The sequence below is a fragment of the Rhodnius prolixus genome, unplaced genomic scaffold (genome assembly GCF_049639745.1).
Source record: "Rhodnius prolixus isolate KJV_2025 unplaced genomic scaffold, Rpr scaffold_10, whole genome shotgun sequence".
NCBI lineage: Eukaryota > Metazoa > Arthropoda > Insecta > Hemiptera > Reduviidae > Rhodnius > Rhodnius prolixus.
The window spans coordinates 16,967,895-16,990,684 of record NW_027411615.1 but is presented as its reverse complement, the minus strand read 5'-3'; the positions used below and the strand labels follow the sequence as shown (position 1 = coordinate 16,990,684).

General features: G+C 35.4%; 1 protein-coding gene across 2 annotated transcripts in view; it reads right to left on the bottom strand.

Moving 5' to 3' along the window:
* Positions 1–22,790, bottom strand: part of LOC141457220 (zwei Ig domain protein zig-8-like) — a 275,027-nt gene that overhangs the window by 30,556 nt on the left and 221,681 nt on the right. For both annotated transcript variants that reach the window (XM_074133885.1, XM_074133886.1), the window contains exon 3: positions 4,564–4,777. In XM_074133885.1, coding sequence (XP_073989986.1) covers positions 4,564–4,777 — 214 coding nt within the window. The remainder of the gene's footprint in view (positions 1–4,563; positions 4,778–22,790) is intronic.

Here is a 22,790-nt window from a genome sequence, read left to right as displayed (position 1 = left end):
TCGGGCATCAGCAGCTCACATTACATAGTAAATAAAAAATAACTCCCTTCTTAAAAAGGCTAACCGTTATGTATCCTAATAATAAGCGTTTCGTTTCTGTTCAACAGACTGTCAGGGAATTCTGACCTCCGCAACTGACTACTACTATTCCATTATTTGGACCCTAACCTGCAGTGATTCCCATTATTTTACAAAAGTAAATTTAAAACTTCTAATTTAATAATATTTTGTTAAGTATAGTTTTTTAATATTAAATAAAATTGATTTAACAAAATTATTAAGTACTTAACGTACTAGGGTATTTCAACAAAATGTTGACTTTAAAATTTTAAAGAGCGCCGGACGGAAAAATCAAAGTTCATTTAAAAACAAAAAGTTTCGTCCGTATTAGAGCGAAATCGATTAATATTTAGAGGTCGATACCATTGATCAAAAAATTTTTGTTTTGCTTTTTTTTTATAAAAAAAATCCTTATTAAATGTTTTGTATCTTTTCAAATTATTAGCAAAACATGTACTTGTACAAAGTCTATTTAAACATAATTTGCTATAAAGACAATGCAGTTGGAATCATTTTATAGGCCATTTCTTTTCCAAAGTTATGAATAATTAAAGAAGATGTATTTCGTTAAAAAAATATTAAGAAAAACAAACATTTTTGAAAAATTTCTATTAATTAACGTCAAAATCGAACATCAACCGACTTCAGATCTTACAATCAAAAATTCTAAGAATAATACGAGGGTCGTTTGAAAAGTCCGTGCAAAAATAAAAACTACTTAATTTTTTGGGGTAAACCTTTTTTATTTTTCAACATAGTCTCCTTTTAGGCTTATACACTTCGTCCAACGCTGCTCTAGTTTGTTGATCCATTTCCGAATAATAGGATTTGTCCATGTCTGAAAAATAGCCATTCGTTTCTGCAATCACCTCCTCGTTTGAATAAAATCTTTTTCCCGCCAGCCATTTCTTCATATTGGGGAACAAATAGTAGTCCGAGGGAGCCAAGTCTGGAGAATAGGGGGGATGTGAAACGAGTTGGAACCCTATTTCCATTAATTTTGCGACCACAACTGCTGAGGTGTGAGCTGGTGCGTTGTCGTGATGGAAAAGGACTTTTTTGTGGGCCAATCGTGGGCGTTTTTCTTGCAGCTCGATTTTCAAACGGTCCAATAACGATGAATAATATGCACCTGTAATAGTTTTACCCTTTTCCAGATAGTCGATGAGGATTATTCCTTGCAAATCCCAAAAGACAGTCGCCATAATCTTTCCGGCCGAAGGAACGGTCTTCGCCTTTTTTGGCGCAGATTCCCCCTTGGTAACCCATTGTTTAGATTGTTCTTTGGTCTCAGGAGTGTAGTGATGTATCCATGTTTCATCCACAGTGACGAAACGACGCTTAAAGTCCTGCGGATTCTTCTGGAACAGCTGCAAACCGTCCTTACACGATTTCGTTTTTGGTCAAGCGTGAGCAATCGCGGCACCCATCTTGCGGATAGCTTTGTCATGTCCAAATGTTCATGCAAAATATTATGTACCCGTTCATTCGAGATGCCCACAGCACTAGCAATCTCACGCACCTTCACTCTTCTGTCATCCATCACCATATCATGGATTTTATCAATGATTTCTGGAGTAGTAACCTCAACAGGGCGTCCAGAACGTTCAGCGTCACTTGTGCCCATATGGCCACTCCGAAAATTTTGAAACCACTTATAAACTGTTCTAATCGAAGGTGCAGAGTCACCATAATGTTTATCAAGCTTCTCTTTTGTCTCCTGAGGCGTTTTGCCTTTCATAAAGTAATGTTTAATCAACACACGAAATTCTTTTTCGTCCATTTTTTGAAAATCACTCGACTTCCTCGATTCAAACGAATGCCAAACACAAAGAAATAGACCAATCTGGCTGAAACTTGGTGTGTGTTCTTCCAAGAGATGCTACTAACTAAACATAACCTCGATACGCGCCAGTAGTGCTATCTCTCTGACTTTGCACGGACTTTTCAAACGACCCTCGTAGTTAACGCTCTCTTTTACGTCTCCAATCATACTATACACTCTGATCTAAATATTCCTCTCGTCTCTGAAATAGCCCCAATCTCGCTACACAAAATTCCACTCAAATCTACACAGTCATTACAACCCTCTGATCCACAACATGTCTACTACAACACTTCCTTCAAATCCACAGCGCAGACTAAAGCGGCGGTGGCCACGCGATCATCTCAACATATAACGCCGACCTCCTAGGATGGTTGCTGCGTACGTAAGCTTGCCAATCTGGCGAACTAACGGCTTCCATCACTGGATGGTCGTCGTTCACTCCACTCACGCCCTTGGCGTATATGTATGTACACACATATATATTCGTGCATGTGCATTTGCGCCATCCCTTATCTCTCATCTCTTTTGCCTATTGTACTAGGTACAGTTGCAAAATAAATAAACAAATTAAAAAAAACAAAACAAATAATTTTGGTTACTAAAACTTCTAAATTAGGCAATATTTTGCATCTATTTTTATAATTTGAAATTGATAGTAAATGAACTTTGATGTTCCGCCCGGCGCTCTTTAAAATTTAAAAGTCAACATTTTTTTGAAACACCCTAGTAACTTACATCTCTTCTACAACAAAATAATTTAGGTAAGCTACACATTTTAGTAAAGTACATAAAAACGTAATCACTCGAAGTCCACCCAGATTTAGCGTTAATACTTACTTTTCGTAATTTATTAAAAAAAGAAGACTTCCAGCGATTTACTTCGAAGAATTCATCAGAGCAGTCTTTTTTGTTATTTTAATTCCTTCCTAGTTTACACAAGTAATAATTAATAAGATACTCTCAGAAAGGAGTACACAAGTTAAATTTTTAATTGTTAATTTTGCTTTGTAAATTCTAATATAAAAGCTCTGGCTCTTCTCGCTGTTTCAACGATTTGCCACTCAACAGCTACGTCATTCTTCAGCCGGATGAGATTTGTAGTGTGGTGATATTTACTTAATGAATGAACACTTAATTTGAAATTAAATCAAGATTTTTTTTTTTTTTTTTCAAATCGTCAACACTTGGATTGCCCAATTATGGAAACCATAAATTTATAATTACTTTAATTTCAAGCAAAAACATTCTGTAATACTGTCAACTTTGAGAACAAAGTTTTACCCTAATTTAATTTTATATTACGGTTGGATTTTTTTTTACGCCATCTGTGTGGTTGCTGTCCACTAAATGAAGAGAAACACTTTTTTTGGACTCAGAGGATTAGTAAAAACTGATATTTACAGTAAAAAAGTAATTTCAAAAAGTTTTCATTATCCCAATATTTTTCCTACTTAAAATACGAGATGTAGCTATTAAATAACGAGACTATAAATTTATACATATTTAGTTATTATCACCTTCAATATACACCTTTCCCCTATCCCTACAACGCTCCATGCGAATTTACCACTGTTCGAAACAGTGCTGGAAGGCTTTTTCTGAGAGCTCCTGCATGACGCGTGCCGCTTTTTCTTTCACAGCTTCAACGGACTGAAATCGTGTTCCTTTCAATGCTGATTTAACTTTGGGAAACAGATAAAAGTCACATGGGGGCCAGGTTAGGCGAATAAAGCGGATGGCCTAAAACTGGGATGTTGTATTTGGCTAGAAACGTCTTGACAGACAATGCAGTATAAGCCGGCGCGTTGTCTTGATCGAGAACCCATGACTTGTTCTTCCACAAATCGGGTCGTTTTTTTCCTTACTCTTTCACGGAGTTCAGCAAGCACCTCACGGTAGTAATGTTGATTAATTATAATCGGATATTTTCATCCGTTTTGGGCGTGGAAGGGCGACCCGGGCGGTCATCATCTCCGACGTCTTCTCGGCCATCTTGGAAACGCTTGAACCACTCAAAAACTTGTGCACGTGATAAACATTCATCGCCCTTAAACTTCTTTTAATAAAAGATAAGTTTCAGTAGCGGTTTTACCCGGTATCATGTGAAATTTCACGACAATTCGTTGCTCTACTACATGTGTAGTATCATGTTTTCGGCAAAACGAAATTAATACCTCTTACACAAACGACAGTTCCGGTCAGAAAGATTTCTCTGCAAATACGTGAGACGCTGCAATAGAAAGAGAAGGCTTTACGCTGCCCAGATGTCGGTCGTTAGGATTTGGCGCATGCATAGTTATTCTGTAGCAGCATCATTCTCATTATTTAATAGCCACACCTCGTAATAAGGAAAGGTAAAAAATGAATTCGTGATCGCATGGACTTCCAACGTTTTGAGAAAACATGATGGAGCTTCTATGAAAATAAAATAAAGATGAAGTTGTTCTAAAAACAAACAAGAATTTAGTGACGAGTAAAGTATATTAAATTGTAAATTTACGTGTTTTTTACTAGATCAATGTGCAGATATCGAAAGAATCCTCACAGATAGGTTAAATGAAAAAGAAGGTTAATAAATATGCAAAATTAACCTTCAACGGTTAAAGATTTAAACAGTCGCTTTAAGAAAAAAAAAATTAAGATAATATACTGTAAAAAACAAATAAATATCTCACCAGCAACTGTTAACAATACTGATCGTTTCATTTTTGGATCAGTATTAACTTGACATTCGTATAAACCTTCGTCTTCTAAACGAGCATTTCTTAACTGTAATGTCCATTGCGCTGGATCATGTTCTGGGTGAATTACATAGAACCTGGAATCAGCTGTGAACATGAAATTGCCCGTTGATATTATGTGCAAATCTTTTCTTCGCATCCACGAAACCTGTAACAGAAAATTAAACAAAATTTAAAGATATTTATTGTAACCTTCCATTATGATATATGTATATAAGTTAAATGAAGATAAAATATAGGTTTAGTAAGTAAGTAAAGTAAAGTAATTGCCAATTTTTTAAGTCGGGCTTTACGTCCAACTACCAATTAGGTGTCGTGGACGGAGGCGACTAGCAAACACACTTTGCTGTAAATTTCTTTTATTGACCGGGAATCGAACCCAGTACCACAATACATATTAGCTTTACAGGTCTCGCCTCTAACCGCTCGGCTACCGTAGCGCCTACTGTATGAGGAGGTATTTTAATCGTACAGATTTTCGATTTGTAGCTTCCGCCGGAATTATTCGTTCTGATGGCCTTTGGTTACCAAAAATTGGTTTTACAAAATGGTTCCTTTCTCTCTGTTTGAATATGAGTGTGTTTATATTAATTCCTAACCTTTGAATTATGGAAGATATATAAATAATTCAGAAGAAGCTGGTACAAAGAAAGACCAGATATATCTCAGAAATATGACTGCAGTGTTGAGGACATTGGACAAGATAATGGTAGAATGAAAGAGCTCGGCACCCTGGTCTACCGGAGTGATACTTCTTACTTGCAACACTGGTTGAAATTGACATCTCGATTACAGAATCTCTCTGTATATAGATAATTGTCGTTAGGGGAGAGCCTACTTAAGTAACATAAATCAATTGCATGTGAGAGTGTTGTTTCGGTCGAGATGCCAATTATTACAAACTTAAATTACAAACCGTTTAGTAAGTTTAAGTTAGTTGCTTTTAATATCTTAAAAACACAAATCAATTATAAAGACTAATATTTGATTTATCATTAATTGTTGAACGTGAAAAAGTTGAGACACTATTTTATAAAAGTGTTATCTGCGCAACGTAATTCAAAAATTAAAAAAAAACTTCATAGTTTTATGTTTGTCTATTAAATTAAGAAGTGCGTCTTTTTTAATAGACTCTATAGTTTGGAGATATTGAGCTTCAAAAATGCACTAATTCAAATTAGGTTTCTATAATTTGCGTGGAAAAAAATGCAGTTATTAGGATGGTAAGGCTACGGGTATCCACCTTAAATTAAACATCCAAAATAGTTTGTTCACTCATCTGCCATTGACGCTGAAGATCTGCAGTCAATAGAAAGTGTGCAAAAAAAGTAGATGAAGACTGCCATCTATATAATCTCGTCAAGATAATAATTAATTATTAAGAAAAAGGACAAAACATGTCGAAACTTGTGCCGAATTTCATTAGCTATTTACGAAAAAAGTTATAAATATATTAAAACTTATAATATTGTAGGAAATAGGCTAGTTACATAGAAGATGTACCCCAGGGATTTAACCGGTGTGTATGTCAACCCTTTTTGGAAGAGAGGTGTTAAGAGATTATGTAGGATCTGTTGTGATAAATTTATATTCACCACAATTTATCCTAACAGTAATGGCGGATTTAAAAGCCTCCAGCAGTGTCAAAGTGGACTTCCATGTGTCATAAGTATATATGTATATATATATCGTAGACAATTAATTGTGCTTTCTTATGAAAACGCCAATTTCTTAAACGTTTTAATAAACAAATTTAGGGAAATTATACGAATTTTATAATAATTTATTTCTCAAAATCCTTACAAATATATTTACAGTACCGTAATGAACTTTTCTTCTACCAATCTAATCTTAAATATTTGGGATTTTTGAAGCCGTTAGATAATGGCGATTAGAAAACTACCGAAATAAAATTATTTATTTAACTGCAGACTTTACACTTCAGGCAAAAAGAAACCTTGTTTCAAAAAACCTGTAGAGATTGTTGACTTGTAGTAAATTAATAATAATTTTGAAGACTACTTCCATAACAAAACCTTACAGTTCAAAAATTTAAGTATAAGGGTTAATTAAACGACAAAAGGTACACAAATCAAGCTAGTACCTAAAATTTCATTCATAATTCAGTTCGTTATTCCAGCCATTTAGATCCGTTCAAAAAAGCTAATGTGTTTTATTCAAATTTTATCATTTAAGTAAATTTACCGAATTAACTTGACATTAATAATGTTTAGAATTGATGTCACAGGCAGCTCTAATCACTTCTTTCTGCCAAATTTTCACAAAATCGACCTACGAGGGTCGTTTGAAAAGTCCGTGCAAAAATAAAAACTACTTAATTTTTTGGGGTAAACCTTTTTTATTTTTCAACATAGTCTCCTTTTAGGCTTATACACTTCGTCCAACGCTGCTCTAGTTTGTTGATCCCTTCCGAATAATAGGATTTGTCCAAGTCTGAAAAATAGCCATTCGTTTCTGCAATCACCTCCTCGTTTGAATAAAATCTTTTTCCCGCCAGCCATTTCTTCATATTGGGGAACAAATAGTAGTCCGAAGGAGCCAAGTCTGGAGAATAGGGGGGATGTGAAACGAGTTGGAACCCTATTTCCATTAATTTTGCGACCACAACTGCTGAGGTGTGAGCTGGTACGTTGTCGTGATGGAAAAGGACTTTTTTATGGGCCAATCGTGGGAGTTTTTCTTGCAGTTCGGTTTTCGAACGGTCCAATAACGATGAATAATATGCACCTGTAATAGTTTTACCTTTTTCCAGATAGTCGATGAGGATTATTCCTTGCGAATCCCAAAAGATAGTCGCCATAATCTTTCCGGCCGAAGGAACGGTCTTCGCCTTTTTTGGTGCAGATTCTCCCTTGGTAACCCATTGTTTAGATTATTCTTTGGTCTCAGGAGTGTAGTGATGTATCCATGTTTCATCCACAGTGACGAAACGACGCTTAAAGTCATGCGGATTTTTCTGGAACAGCTGCAAACCGTCCTTGCAACACTTTACACGATTTCGTTTTTGGTCAAGCGTGAGCAATCGCGGCACCCATCTTGCGGATAGCTTTGTCATGTCCAAATGTTGATGCAAAATATTATGTACCCGTTCATTCGAGATGCCCACAGCACTAGCAATCTCACGCACCTTCACTCTTCTGTCATCCATCACCATATCATGGATTTTATCAATGATTTCTGGAGTAGTAACCTCAACAGGGCGTCCAGAACGTTCAGCGTCACTTGTGCCCATATGGCCACTCCGAAAATTTTGAAACCACTTATAAACTGTTCTAATCGAAGGTGCAGAGTCACCATAATGTTTATCAAGCTTCTCTTTAGTCTCCTGAGGCGTTTTGCCTTTCATAAAGTAGTGTTTAATCAACACACGAAATTCTTTTTCGTCCATTTTTTGAAAATCACTCGACTTCCTCGATTCAAACGAATGCCAAACACTAAGAAATAGACCGATCTGGCTGAAACTTGGTGTATGTTCTTCCAAGAGATGCTACTAACTAAACATAACCTCGATACGCGCCAATGGTGCTATCTCTCTGACTTTGCACGGACTTTTCAAACTACCCTCTTAAGATTTACAGAGTTAATAATAATAATAGTTTTAAAAGGGGTAGACACATGGGGCTAACCGGTGTGCCCCAGGAGATGTGCCTAAAAGGCATATTTACATGAAATTCCGCAATCGAATGACACCTCATTCATGAAAATCGGTTCACGCGTTTAGGCGCTACGTTTTACAATAAAGATATTTGCAAGAAGATTAACAAGAACAAGAACATTTTCTGAAAATGTCGTTTTTGCCCATTTTCGGTAAAGTTTTTCTCTTGGAGCTTCTCACAGCACACTGTCAATGTTTTAGAAAACAGTAGAATACTGCTCGGAAACCGAAAAAGCTCCGGGCGACATTAATTTCATATGATGAGGCGCTGTAAATTAAAAAAAATAAAAGAAGTCAAGTATAAAAACGCTTATTTTTTCAGGCGGGTAAAACACCATAGCGATGACATCTGGTAGAGATTTTAATTTTAAGAGAAAAATATTAGTTGTCCATTTGAACACTTGGCATAAAGATCCGTTTATGAACTGGTAAATTTGTAATTAATAATTGTTATTAATTATTAAAGTTAATTGCAAAAGCGGCACAAAAATGGCAGACAGATTACAATAATGGTAATAAAGGGAGATTCTATAAAACTATGGTAGATCAGTTACCTAGACAACCATGGTTTAAGGGAACTGTCACTAATAAATGGGTTGTTACCACAATAAGCAGGCTGAGAGTGAACCACGCGGTGTGTGGATCGTATCTTCACAGGATCAACAAAAGGTCCTCTCCTCTTTGCGTAGATTGCAATGAGGAGGAGAATTTCAAACATACAATAATGATATGTCCACGTTATGTGGTAGAAAGGGAACGAATGTTTGACGACTTATACAGGTATTTAGATGCATCATTTCGCTACGAAGACATTCTCCACCAACATCTATGTGCTTAAATCTGTAGAAGAGGTAGCAAAGAAATATGAGTGTATTTAAAAGTTATAGAATGAATGCAAGAAAATGATTACAGAAGGATTACGTGATTTTAATTTCGGTTAAGCTATGAGGATGGCAGGAATATGGAGTACTGATCCATCCATTAGTTGTAGTTTATGTAAATAGTTGTATATAGTAGAGGGATGAATGTGTGAAGCGAATGTATTTGTAGGTAAGAATGGAGAGTGAGTGATATTCTAGTGATAAGCACCTAGACGATGCTGGCTGTATGGCGGAAGCCAATGCCAAAAAAAAAAAAAATTATTAAAGTGAAATATAGTTTTTTTTCTTAATTTTCCTTTTAAACGATATGTTCACGATTGCTTCAATTCTAGAATTATCATGTAGATGCAAGAACATTTTCAAACAAAATCGATACATTGTTCGATGTATGTATATTGATAAAAAAAAGAAATTGGAAATTGTATGTAAAGGTTACGGAGATGGTGTATATGAGGCCAATGTGTGGGTATGACACGATGAAGACAACTAGCGGAGTATTACAATAGTATAACGGCATATACGACCCCGACAATTTATGTAAATACACGAAGAGGAAGACAGTAGCGGATGATGAGAGAAGAAATGGAGGCTTTAAGAGTGTGATGCCCTAGGGATTGTCAGTGACAGTACCCGGCTATACCTCCCTCCAACTATAGAACATCTATAGTGACGACGGTGCCACTTCGCTGCATCCATTGACTTGCATGAGCTACCTTTTGTTCTCACCTTTCTCCCAACCTTTCTCATCTTATCCTACTCCAATGTCTTCCAGAGGTTTTCACTCTTTTCTCCCTTAACTACAACTCAAACTAAAACATCTTCATGTTTCCTTCTATCCACTTCGCAGCAAACATATCCAAATCTATATTTCCTTTATGTAAATGACCAATCAGATATATCCTGTGTGTAACATCCTTCCGCCTTACTGCTATTGTTCTCTTCTGTAAAAGCAAAGATCGGCACGGATAGAAGTAACTTTACGACACACTAAGACATTGTTTATATACAGTTTCAACCCAGTTCTCCAACCTAAAGTCACTCCTACCTGAAGTCTTGATAGAAATAAATAGCCCTGCAGAACTTCTTAAGTGCCACATATATTTATATTTTGATCCACCCAACTTTCATACAATGAAGGACGATAAACAACTTTAGCTTTGACATAGCATCGATTTAATATAAAGAACTTAGGGACCTTCTTTAACTTGATGAATTAAACAGAACAAACTTAGAATAGAATAGATATGGAAACATACTGTATTCCATGAAATCCACATTCTGGAGTCCCCAGTAACAATATATTTACTTTTTTCTCTTTTTCCTCAGAGAGCCACAAATCTATTGGTTGGAATCTGTCTAGCCACCATCTTCCTCAGAAGTACTTTTTAACGAAATTCCGGGAATAATGTTTCTTGTAAAAGTTATAGACTTATGTGATTACAATAACTATACATAGTTCAAATAAAATCATTGTAGCAGTTTTCGAAAAAACCTCGAAATTAAGAAAATTCTTTTCAGTGGCACATTTAGTCAGTGTTATTAACATTAATTGAAAACCGATCACGAATAGATAAAATTGTAAGTTTGATCTTAAATTCTCGACAAATATTAGGGATATCGAAACAAGGTCAACGTCATTTTTCACAATGTTTTATGTAGTTTTCAAGATCATTGTCAAAACCAGTGGTCCTTATGAAACACCGATCAGTTTATTGGCCGTAACTCCGCCAAAAATGAAGATACAGCATCGGGGGTGGAAAATTTGAAAACTATTGTAGAACAAAAAATATAGTTTTTTAAAGGGGTTTTCCAGGATTTCCGCTTTCCTAAAAAGTTATTAGAGATTGGTGCGTTTTAAATGGTATATATAAAATTATTTGCTATTCACAATCTACGAAAAGATCTAATTTGACAGACTATTCTTTGTTTAATTATGTTTACTCTGTATTTTAGATATTCTTCTCCAGCTCCAAAAGTATTCATGGATCTAAATAACGTATTGTATCTAGAAATACAAACTTTGTCAATATCTCTACTGATACAGTGATTGGCATACTTTTCTAACAGACTTCGAATAGATTGTCTAATTTCAATTGCATTCTAATGAATCCAAATATTATGTGCTCCAATTTCCACTAATATGGATTTTAGTTGAGAAGCCCAATTTAAACCATTCAGAGTATTAGCTACATTATCTAGACTTAGCTACTGGTAGAAACACGCATACGGATAGTGTTCAGGGGACATTTCAAGAAGTTTAGCGCCGTCTCGTCACTAAAAAAACCCTCGTACTCGGATGGCACCTCCTCCCCCCGCTACATCCTATACCGCTTCCCGGGTAAGCAGTATGGAGCCGCGGGACACTGGAGCACAACTTCCCTCTCCAACCATTTGACCATCGACTACAGTCGACGGAGGGGAGAGAGTTGCTGACACTTTAGCACCATCCTCTCCTGCGGCCCAAAATTCTTTCGCCCCATTTGTAGGGCCAAAAAGCTTAACAAATTAAAATAAATAAATAAATAAAATGTAATCAGTAAATATGATAGAAGAAGACTTCATGACTGGATCAGCTTGAGGAGAGAAGCTGCCTACCGGCCACACTCTCGCTGGAGTTTCTTACATTACTGGAGATAGTCACGGAGGCCAACAGCGTTTCAATCGTCGTGGAGGACGATCTAGAATCGTTGTGGAGGCAAGATTTTGAGTAAGAGAATTTGTACAGAATGGAAGAGAGTCAAAGAATTTTGCTTTATTTAGATTTAGATTTGTCAGTTACATACGAGATCTTGAGGTCTCGTAATGGAGGGTACAGTTAAAAACATAAAATGGAGGATTAGCAATCTGACGGTGTACATACGATTGAATGGACTGTAATTTTTGTGAATTTGAATGTTTGGTTGAACCCTATAGTTCAAGATCGGTTTGAGTACCCTGTTGTATATTAGTCGTGAGAAAATATTAAATCTGACAAAATGATTCATTGCAGTGTTTAGGGTTAATTGATTTTGACCAAACTCTTATTGCATTCACATTCAAAACATTACCGAAATATAGAATTTCAAATTTTAGCGATTATTGTCTTTATTTTTGAGTTATGGTGGGATAGAGTTGAATAGAATTAGTTTCATTAAAACAAAAATAAAAGAAGACTTACAAATTAAGGAATAAGAAGCGTAAACACTGCTAAGGATCAGGAACAATTTGTCCGACTGCCAAGTTACCTTTTTCTACAAAAGTAGAAGAATAAATTCTGTAATTAAAATTAGAAAATAATTTTGAAATTTTAAAATTTATGAAAAGATCTATTGGTTAAAATGGTTGGTTAAAAATTTTTTGTAAACGACTGCTTTGGTCACGTACTTCAAATAGATGGTACCAATTTTTATCATTTCTCCCTTGTCAATTGGCTTTTCACAAACACCTGCAGCGATACTCATTTAACACAAAACACACAGCTAAAATGTGATATACTCTTTCACAAAGATTGCACTTGTACAAAATCCGCACGAGTACAAAGAAAACGGTTTGTAATTTTGGTTAGTAACAATTGGCACCTCATCCGAAATAACATTCTTATATAAAGCAATTTATTTAAGTTACATAAGTCCGAGAACTCTCTCCTAACGACAATTCACTACATAAAGTGAGATACTGTGATCGAGATGTCAATTTCAACCTGTGTTGCGAGTAAGAAGTACCAATCCGGCAGACCAGCTCTTTCATTCTACCATTATCTTGTCCAATGTCTTCAATACTACAGTCATATTTCTGAGATAAATCTGGTCTTTCTTTGTACCAGCTTCTTCTGAATTATTTATGTATCTTCCATATTTCAAAGGTTAGGAATTAACATAAACACACTCATATTCAAACAGAGAGAAAGGAACCATTTTGTAAAACCAATTTTTGGTAACCAAAGGCCCTCAGAACGAATATTTCCGGCGGTAGCTACAAATCGAAAAGCTGTACGATTAAAATACCTCCTCATACTATAGTACAGTAGGCGCCACGGTAGCCGAGCGGTTAGAGGTGAGACCTCTGTATTTTGGTGCATTGTGGTACTGTGTTCGATTCCCGGTCTTAGGCTTTGTATTTTATTTAATGGCCAATAAAAGAAATTTACAGTAAAGTTTGTTTGCTAGTCGCCACCGTCCACGACACCTAACTAGTAGTTGGACGTAAAGCTCGTCTGAAAAAATAGGCATTACTTCACTTTACTACTAGTACAATAAGAGAATGTACTGAATGTTATTCAGTAACAAGTAAAAATGTGGAAAAGGCAGACAAAAATACAAGAAATGTTATGGTAAACGTAATTAAAGACAGCTGGCGAAGGTTAATAAATGAATAACGTGCAGTCACGTACTTAACAAAGGGCTAGCAGGACAGCTGAACATTGCGTGTATTCGCTCACACCTGAACTAGAACAACAAACCAGTTATCGAACTGCAATGGAACAATATCTTGAATACTGAAGAACACTTGAATTTAATCCTTTCGATTAATTCATCTTGTATACGCTCATATAAAATATTAATCGATTATCAAAAGTACTTTTTAATAATACGAGTATTTTTACATAAATTTTAAAAGTTATAGATAAAATTATGAGAACGGATTAGTTTAAAGATTGTAAAATTCGTACTCGATTTGTAAAGATAGATTTTCTTAAAAATATGTACATATTAATGACCGTTTTTAAATTAATAATCCAATGTGAAAACTCAGCAGATTGTAATTCTGAAAGTTCTAATCAGCATCAAATTTGAAGTTCCAAAACATTTTAACTCTTAGCCATGGTTTTCTAAAAAAAAAAATATTTCGAAAAAGAATATTGTTTGGAAGAAATGAAAATAATACTATTATCATTTTATACACCCAATAAGTAGTCACTATTTTTAGCTTCTGTTCGCCAGAAACTGGGCCAAAACTTTCAACGAAATACTAAGTAAGTTATTAAGCTATTTTCGCGTGACCGATGAAATCAAGAAGTGAAATTAACAGGTGAACTCCCACAAAATCCAAAATCCTTCGTTCTATAAAACTTTCCCATTTACCTTCTTCAACCATATTGTACGATGTGATCTTAATCCGGCTTCTTCCGGAGTCGCTTACACCTGCCAAAGTAAATTACATTTTAACAAAAGTCTCGTACGAATGTAGTAAATTTCTATACGCCGAAAGGCAGCGCAGTGTGGGGCTTCATTGGTTACAATGACTCCTGTACTGCCTGTAACCTACCAGAGTCAAACAGAGTAGTGAATTTTAAAAGAGCACCGGAAGAAGTCATTAAAGGATTCATTAAAATCAGAACAATATAAAAAGAGATAATGACGTTTGAAATTTGATCGGTCTACATAACCTACTCAATTTAACCTTCAGTATCTCAATAACTACATATTATCACTAAAACATTGCTACTTGTACCAGATCGTACGTCGACCGTGGCAGTCCAGAGAGACTCTTGGTTAACTAAGCTGACTCTGTTTTATTTTATCAGGTCTCGGATCCGCCAGCTACTCAAAGTGTCAATTGAATAGAATAGAAAAGCATTATTGACAATACCAGCACTAATTATCTCGACAAAAAGCACTTTCCACTTAGTATTTACCGTCAGTCCTAGACAACTCTAAGTTGCTTAAAACTAAATATTGTTCTCAATATAATTCGTGTTTCTCAACTAAATAATAAATTCAAAAGAAATTCAATTAAAAATTAAATTCTGATAACAAAAATGCTCCGTAAATGGTGACATGAACTAACGACTCCCTGCCACCACCGTTCGACAGACAGCTCACCAGATTTGTTGAATTGATACGCTACTTTAGCATATTCAATTATGGCCTTACCCAATCACCAACTTGTAATAATATCTAGGAATCGAATGAAAGTGCGTGTCATACTGTGAACGATTGTTGTATTTATGCTAGAATCAAATTTCTTGTCTTCGGAGAGGTAAAGATTTCCGAACCTTGAGGATGCCCGTCTTTAAATTAAACGAATTCTCTAAGTTCATTCAAAGCACGGAGAGAATAGACCGTCACGTCTCCTGGCTTACCCGCCTCCAAGCTCCACTAGTATAATACCCACTAGTGGACGGTATTCTAGAATCATCCAGCTTCTCTCGGTTGGATGGATTTCTAATTAACGCTTCGCCACAGATGAGGGTTGGACGGGGGAACAATGGGTAGTATCTGCCTGCATTCCTAACCTTATGGATGCCGTCCTTATATGCAATCTAAAACCTAAATCTAATCAACCCGCCGAAGTCCTGATAATTCTTAAAACACAATGGTCGCAATATCTTCCTCAGTAGAAAGTCTAATGATACGAGTACAGTCTATTTTTAGTTATTTTTTGTTTACCAAGTAGAATCTACACTCTTTTTCTTTTTAAATCTAATTATTCTTTATCTTTGTATTTAACCCTTCAACTTTTAGGGTATTGGCCCCGGAGCTTTCTTCAGTGCATTGCCAGACAAGTGTTCTCTCGTTTCAGACAACATTGTCCATCTGCGGACAGTGAGCTGTAAGTAAAGTAAAGAAATCTATTTTCCCAGCCAGGCTATACGTTCATCTATCAAATTAGGGTTTGTGGACGACGGAGGCAACTAGCAAAGATACTTTATTATAAATTTCTTTTATTAACCATTAAATACAAGGCCTAGGCCGGGAATTGAATCCACCAATACATCTTAAGCTTTGCGAGCTTTGTGTTATACCTCCTTCGTCTCTAATATCTACAGAAAGGATAGAGCATGAACGGCATTTCAGAAAAGTGTGTATCCTTCAACCACAAAGCACAGAGAGTGAATAAACCAGTTATCTGAGAAAAGTTCGTCAGAGAACCCACAGCAACTTACTAAGAATCCTCGACGGGCTCTGAATCAATATTTTGGACTGGTAAGCCAACTGAGCTAATTCATGAATAAAGCGAGGCTGTATATTCTTAAAAGTTCTAAATGCATGCGATAAACGATATTGGCTGGTACCGCACCGATAAGTTGAGGGTGAGTAAGGGTCTAGATTTGGCTAACCTGTCCACCTCCTCGTTTTGTCGAAATCCCTCAAGATCCGGTACAGAGATCATAAGAATATATTTAATAGCAATCAACTCTTCCTAACTTCTAGGTTCTTCTAACACCAGTCTGGAAATGAAAACATCAACTAGTTAAGCGTGGAATTTAGTTTTAAAAAACCCCGCCACAGTGTGCGGAATTAAAATCAGACAATGACGTGGTATACACGTCGAACGCAGGGCAAAGCAATCAAAAGTTTACAATAGTCGTAATAGTCACTGCAAGCGACTTTTTCTACAATTTCTCGGGCTTGAGATTACAGAGCATTCTGTGCTCTTTCAAAATCTTGCACCGCTTCACGTATGCATTGCTCCAGTTAACTAGGGACGCAAGAGCTTTTACAGGAAAGAAAAGAGCTTTTTTGAATTCTGTGCAAAATGAAATCATGCTCGTACTGAGGTCTGAATCTCTATCTAAGGTAAAAAAAATGGCATTGTACAAGGGTTGAGAGCTTCTATTTGTGTGCGTAATTCCCAATCTCTAATGTGGAGACCAAAAATGTACCAACCACTTATTATTTGGCTGACACCCACCGCAGTTCTATTGGTAAGATAAAGGAAACATCCCACCAAATAATATTCTTATTGTATTTTTTTTTTCCGGCGCATCGATGTCTGTGGCCATTAGCGCACACATTTTCTCTTTTCTCATACAAAGGCCACTAGAGCTGGGATGGTACCCTATTGGCCTATCGTGCTGCCACACACATATCTTGCATTGCAAGGCAGGGTGGAGCCTAGGCTATCGGATGCAGACCGCGCTCCCCTCTTACATCATCGGTCTAGCTGACGAGGGGGTATGCGATCTGGCCAATGGTACCATCCCTTATGACATTTTCCCTTATGACAAGTGGACATTTTTCAAAATTCAAGCAATTAAAAGTACTTTGGGTTTTGCTTTAACTATTAATAAACATGTTTTTAACGACTTATATAATAATATGTGACATACGTAACAACGATTTAATCTAGTTCATGTATACAGGGTGAACCAGTAAGTATTGTCAATAGGCCTACTGCGTGTAGTACATCTAAAGTGGAGTTCAATGACGTATTGGCCAACTTCATATTTTCCTCTGTTCTTGAGTGACGTCACTTTAAAGTTTTTTTCTAAAATCATTACTTTTTTCCAATAAAAATGTTATTACTCAGAAAGTTTTAGTCCGAATTCAATTCTGATGACACGGTTAGAAAGACAGATAAATTTCCTAAAAATTGACACCATTTGGAAGCAAAAATTATTCTCCAAACAGCCTCAATCTTCCTCCGGAAACTGGGAAAATAAAATTAATCGAAATTTTTAAGAAAACTCATTAGGCCCTTATTTTTTCAGCATTCGGAGGAAGATTGAGGCTGTTTGGAGAATAACTTATGCTTCGAAATGGTGTTAATTTTTAGAAAATTTATCTTCTTTTCTATCCGTGTCATCAGAATCGAATTCGGACTAAAACTTTCTGAGTAATAACATTTTTATTGCAAAAAAGTAATGATTTTAGAAAAAAACTTAAAAGTGACGTCACTGAAGAACAGAGGAAAATATGAAGTTGGTCAATACGTCATTGAACTCCACTGTAGATGTACTACACACAGTAGGCCTATGGACATTAGTTACTGGTTCACCCTGCATAGTCTATCCTAAGGAGGCTATTTCGTAGAATCTAACTCAAGTGTGCAGTACTTTAAACAAATTTTATATTTTTCAAAACGAGTATACACTTCAAACGCACCGTAATAGAGATTTGGTTTGACGTGTATACACGTTAAACACACTTAACAGGTTAACGCAGCTTAGCTGTTTGAAATGATGCAGTTCCTTAATGAAAACACAACATCGAAAATTGGGCAAAATTTCAACATTTTCTAAATCGCAAAAGAGCATAAGGAGTGGAATGAACCATTTTGGTCCAAGTTATCTTTCGAATGTTTAAAAAACATACTGGTGAGAATAAATTCAATCGTATAAATAGATTACGTGAACCCCATTAGAATTACTGAAAGTTTCTTAGTAAATACTTTTCCCATTTAGTTTGAAAAGACTTGGTTTTGCTTAAAGAATTGAATAAAGTAAGAACATCTACTGTATTAAACTTTGAAATCTAAAAGTTTTACTACCCAATCCATCCGCTAGCTTGGATACAAGTTCAAAATCACGACGAACTTTACCATCTTTGGGTTTATAAAGCTTTAGTCGGTAGTTGGTCGTTGTACTACTATATTCCTACAGGGTGGTAAAGATAGGATTAGATGTTCTGGTTCTTGGAAAGGAAGTGTGAGAGTCAAAAAGAGATAGAAGTTGAGATGAAATGAGAAAGAGGTTGAGGAAGAAAAAAAAAAAAAAAATGGTTCCAATTGAGTGGTGAAGAGAGAGAATTTTGTAGCAAGCAATAGTGAATCTCTGTACTGAAATTACCCGTGTTATATGTATTGTTATGGAGTTAGTGAACAGGTAATGGGTGAAATGGGTGCAGGTGAAAGAAACGAAATAAAAAAAATAGAAAGGAACTCCTGGATAAAGGAATAGAAAAAAAGGGAAAGAACCAGAAGTGTAATAAGAAGTGATTGTGTAACTGTGGCACAATGCTAGCAATTTGCATAGACATTAGTGGAGACGGCAGGTCGTAGCGAACACCTGGCCCGCCTCTATCGGCCGGCATTACCAACTAATGGTAGCTTCTGCTTGTGATGAATGTTACATTTCAGATCTACTCCAGCATCCAGTTAGTCGCTTTGTCTCTTCAGAGGTTTCTTTTTTTTATTGTTATTATTATTATCCTTTCTTTTTTTTTTTGTTTCCTGACTCTTAAAGAATATTTCCTTATGAGCTCATAATAGCTTCATTTATTCCATCTTGCATATACATGAGAGTATCCTTTAAGTTTTCAACTTCAAAATATTACTTACTACCTAGGAAGGAAGTGTTCAGTGCTCACTTAGCTCATCATTAGTGTGAATATAAGGAAGTTGACTGTAGTGGCCACACTGTGTCAACTCCTTTTTTTTTTGTAGTTCTCCTATCTCCCATTATATTTTCACACTACTTCTGAGTTTCCTTGTCCTTCCTTACTTCCACTCTGAAAGGCTTTGAACATCCTTTCGTTTGTACAGTTTTTTTTTATTTCATTTTTTTTACCATCTCTACCTTTTTTCCTTTATCACTTTAATGTTCATCCAACTGTGATTTTCTTTTTTAACAATCATTCTTTCCACGATGTACTGATCGTTTAGTTTCTTACCTTATTTAATCACGTTTTGAATCTACTTTAATTTTAATAATCTCTTTTAATTAAATGAATAAATGTAACAGATATTTTACAGGGTAACCTACGATTAGTGGGTAACCGTCTATTTGCTTCAAATATTTAAGCATTAGCTATTGTAAGGAGGATTTTGGATTGAAGTGTTCTTTTATTTTAGTCTAGACTAGACCATGGGTCGGCAACCCGCGGCTCGCGAGCCGCATGCGGCTCTTTTATCCAAATTTTGTGGCTCTTCAGCCTGTCCGAAATAAATTGTATATTTCAATTTTATTGAAACAAATGAAAATTTCATTTATATTAAAGTGAAGATATTTTTTCAAAAAGAATTTTAAATGTGATAGGTTCGAAATTGAATAGAATTATATTAAAATACAGTACGTAGTATACAGGGTTACCAAAGTTATATGCTCCACCCACTTTTTTTTTTAACGGCGGGAAATTTCGAAAAAATAAAAAACACGTATTTAATCATTTTTAGTCTAGTTTATTTTCAGTGATTGACCCATTTTTTTAAACCCCTGTATCTCGAGATACAGCATCCAACTTTTGTTTTTCAAATGGAACGTTACATTTTTTGTTGCATATTTTTGTAGTATTTGAGCTCCTAAAAACAACTACAAAATTTTTTTTGAAATGGGTTAGGGTTTTCAAAAGTTATGGTAATTTAAAATATGAAAAACAAATTTCAGTTTACTATCAAAATTACGTTATTTTTTTTAAACAATCTGTTCAAACTGGGCACAATCAACGGATAGGCAAGCCAATACTCTGGACTCCCACGCTTTGCTTGTAGCAGCACTTATGGTAGCGAAGTCAAGATCTAGGCAGGCTAGAGTAATTCGACGTTTCAGATCATCGATTGAAGCCACGGGATTAAGGATACTTTACACTTTATTTTTTAGGTATCCCCACAAAATATAGTCCACTTGGGTCAAGTCCGGAGATCGAGGTGGCCATTGGATGGGACAATGAGTCCTTACGCACTTTTCATGGAAATTTCTGTCCAAGTAACCTCGAACAACTCTCGCATTATGTGCCGGACAACCATCTTGTTGAGAATACATATCTAGCCGACGTTGTAGATGAACATCTTCAAGCAGAACTGACAAAATGTCTCTTAAAAAAAGTTAGATACCTTGCACCAGCTAAGTTCTTACTGTAGAAGTATGGGCCGATTAGTTGATTTCCTAAAACTCCACACCAAACGTTTGTAGAAAAAACAACCTGAACGTCAAATAACTCTAGCCTGCCTAGATCTTGACTTCGCCACCATAAGTGCTGCTATAAGCAAAGCACGGGAGTCCGGAGTTTTGGCTTGCCTTTCCGTTGATTGTGCCCAGTTTGAATAGATTCTTTAAAAAAAATAACGTAATTTTGACAGTAAACTGAAATTTGTTTTTCATATTTTAAATACCCATAACTATTGAAAAACCTAACCGATTTCAAAAAACTTTTTTTTGTTGTTTTTAGGAGATCAAATACTACAAAAATATGCAACAAAAAATATAACGTTCCATTTGAAAAACGAAAGTTGGATGCTGTATCTCGAGATACAAGGGTTTAAAAAAATGGGTCAATCACTGAAAATAAACTAGACTAAAAATGATTAAATACGTGTTTTTTATTTTTTCGAAATTTCCCGCCGTTAAAAAAAAAAGTGGGTGGAGCATATAACTTTGGTCACCCTGTATAGGACTGCCGCCATTTTCATTCAAATACAGGTTAAGTTATTATATATTTATTTATTTACTTTTTAGTAAGTGAAAATAAATATATAAAACATTTAAATGTTATTGAATATCATAAAATAATATGTGAATACAGAGGTTTTTTAACTATCATCCTTATTACAAAGAAATTCTTTATTTTAATGCCCCATTATTTACAGTCAAGAAGTGCCTGTAATTCATGTAAAACTGTAAATCCGTAACTAAAAGAAACTGATTAAAAGCCCCTCTATATGAGATTAAAGTTACAAAAACTAATAAATAAATAAATAACTTTATTGCTTATAAGTTTACAACTTTTTGCAATGAGTTGGTTAAACATAAATAAACTTCAGTGTACTACATTAAATGAATATAATGTAAAAAAATAATTATATAAACATAAACAATAATAAAATGATACCTTTCTCTAAAATTTATTGTTATTTCAATTTATTTCCTTCTTAAATTAATAAACTCAACTTTGAATTTTACTTGAGCCCTAAAATAACACCTGCTTTTTGCCGCTTTTCCAAAGCTTGAGTTACAAAAAGGTACAAATTCTGTAACTCTAATTTAGAGTGGAAAGTCAGGAGAGAAACTATTTCCAATGTATATTTATTTAAATGCTGATACCTTAAGGGACTGTAGTAAGGGCACTCTATTAAGAAGTGTTCTAACGTGTCAGATTTAAACAAGGAACAGGTAAAACAGAGGTTTTCTGGCTTAAATTTAAATTTTCTCCCCATTATGAAAAAACTAGGAGATTTATTGCTAACAAGCCTTAACTGTACAAATAATCTTAAAACTGCAATGCTCATGTTAACACTAAGAAAGTGCTCCTCGATGCCTAAAGCACTTACTAACCTGTAGTGGAAGTTAAACCTGGAGTTCAGAACATTATTTACATCCTTACACAAAAGGTTATTCTGAAATAAAATTTTTAAATTGGTGAGGTTGTTCTTTAGTAGGACTGGATCTTGACTGTTCCAAATATCTATGGCACCGATGTTAAACAACATATTTTTTAAACGTGAACACCAATTGTAAGGAATATTAAGTTACAAAAACTAAACAGTCAATAAAGAAGAACGAAAGCTATGACATATTTTACTAATTTAGTTAACAGTTACTAGTGACCAACAGTCACTAGTCAAGTGACCAACAGTGTGTTAATGCGACGGCTGGCTTTGCAAGGACCGTGAAAGTGTTTCAATTTGAGCGTTAACGTCAGTTGAGAAGCACTCTCTAAGTCGTAACACCCTCTGTGTTTCGTTTCGATCAGTGTGATTGCTGAGAATGTCTTCTCACACAGGTAAGTAGCGCCGAAAGGAAGCAGTATTCCCACTGCCTTACTACCTATCAATGTGTATTCTTTTTCAACCATAATCCAGAACTCTACTAAATTCATTACCAGAAACTTCAATCGTGGTGAACTGTCAGCTGCAACGTCAATAAGCTGTTCCTTTTCCATTAATTGTAGGCCAGACATATCAACTTGGATATGAAATGGGTTTCTGATCCAATCTTTGTCAAAAAAGAGTTAGACTTGGAAAGTAGT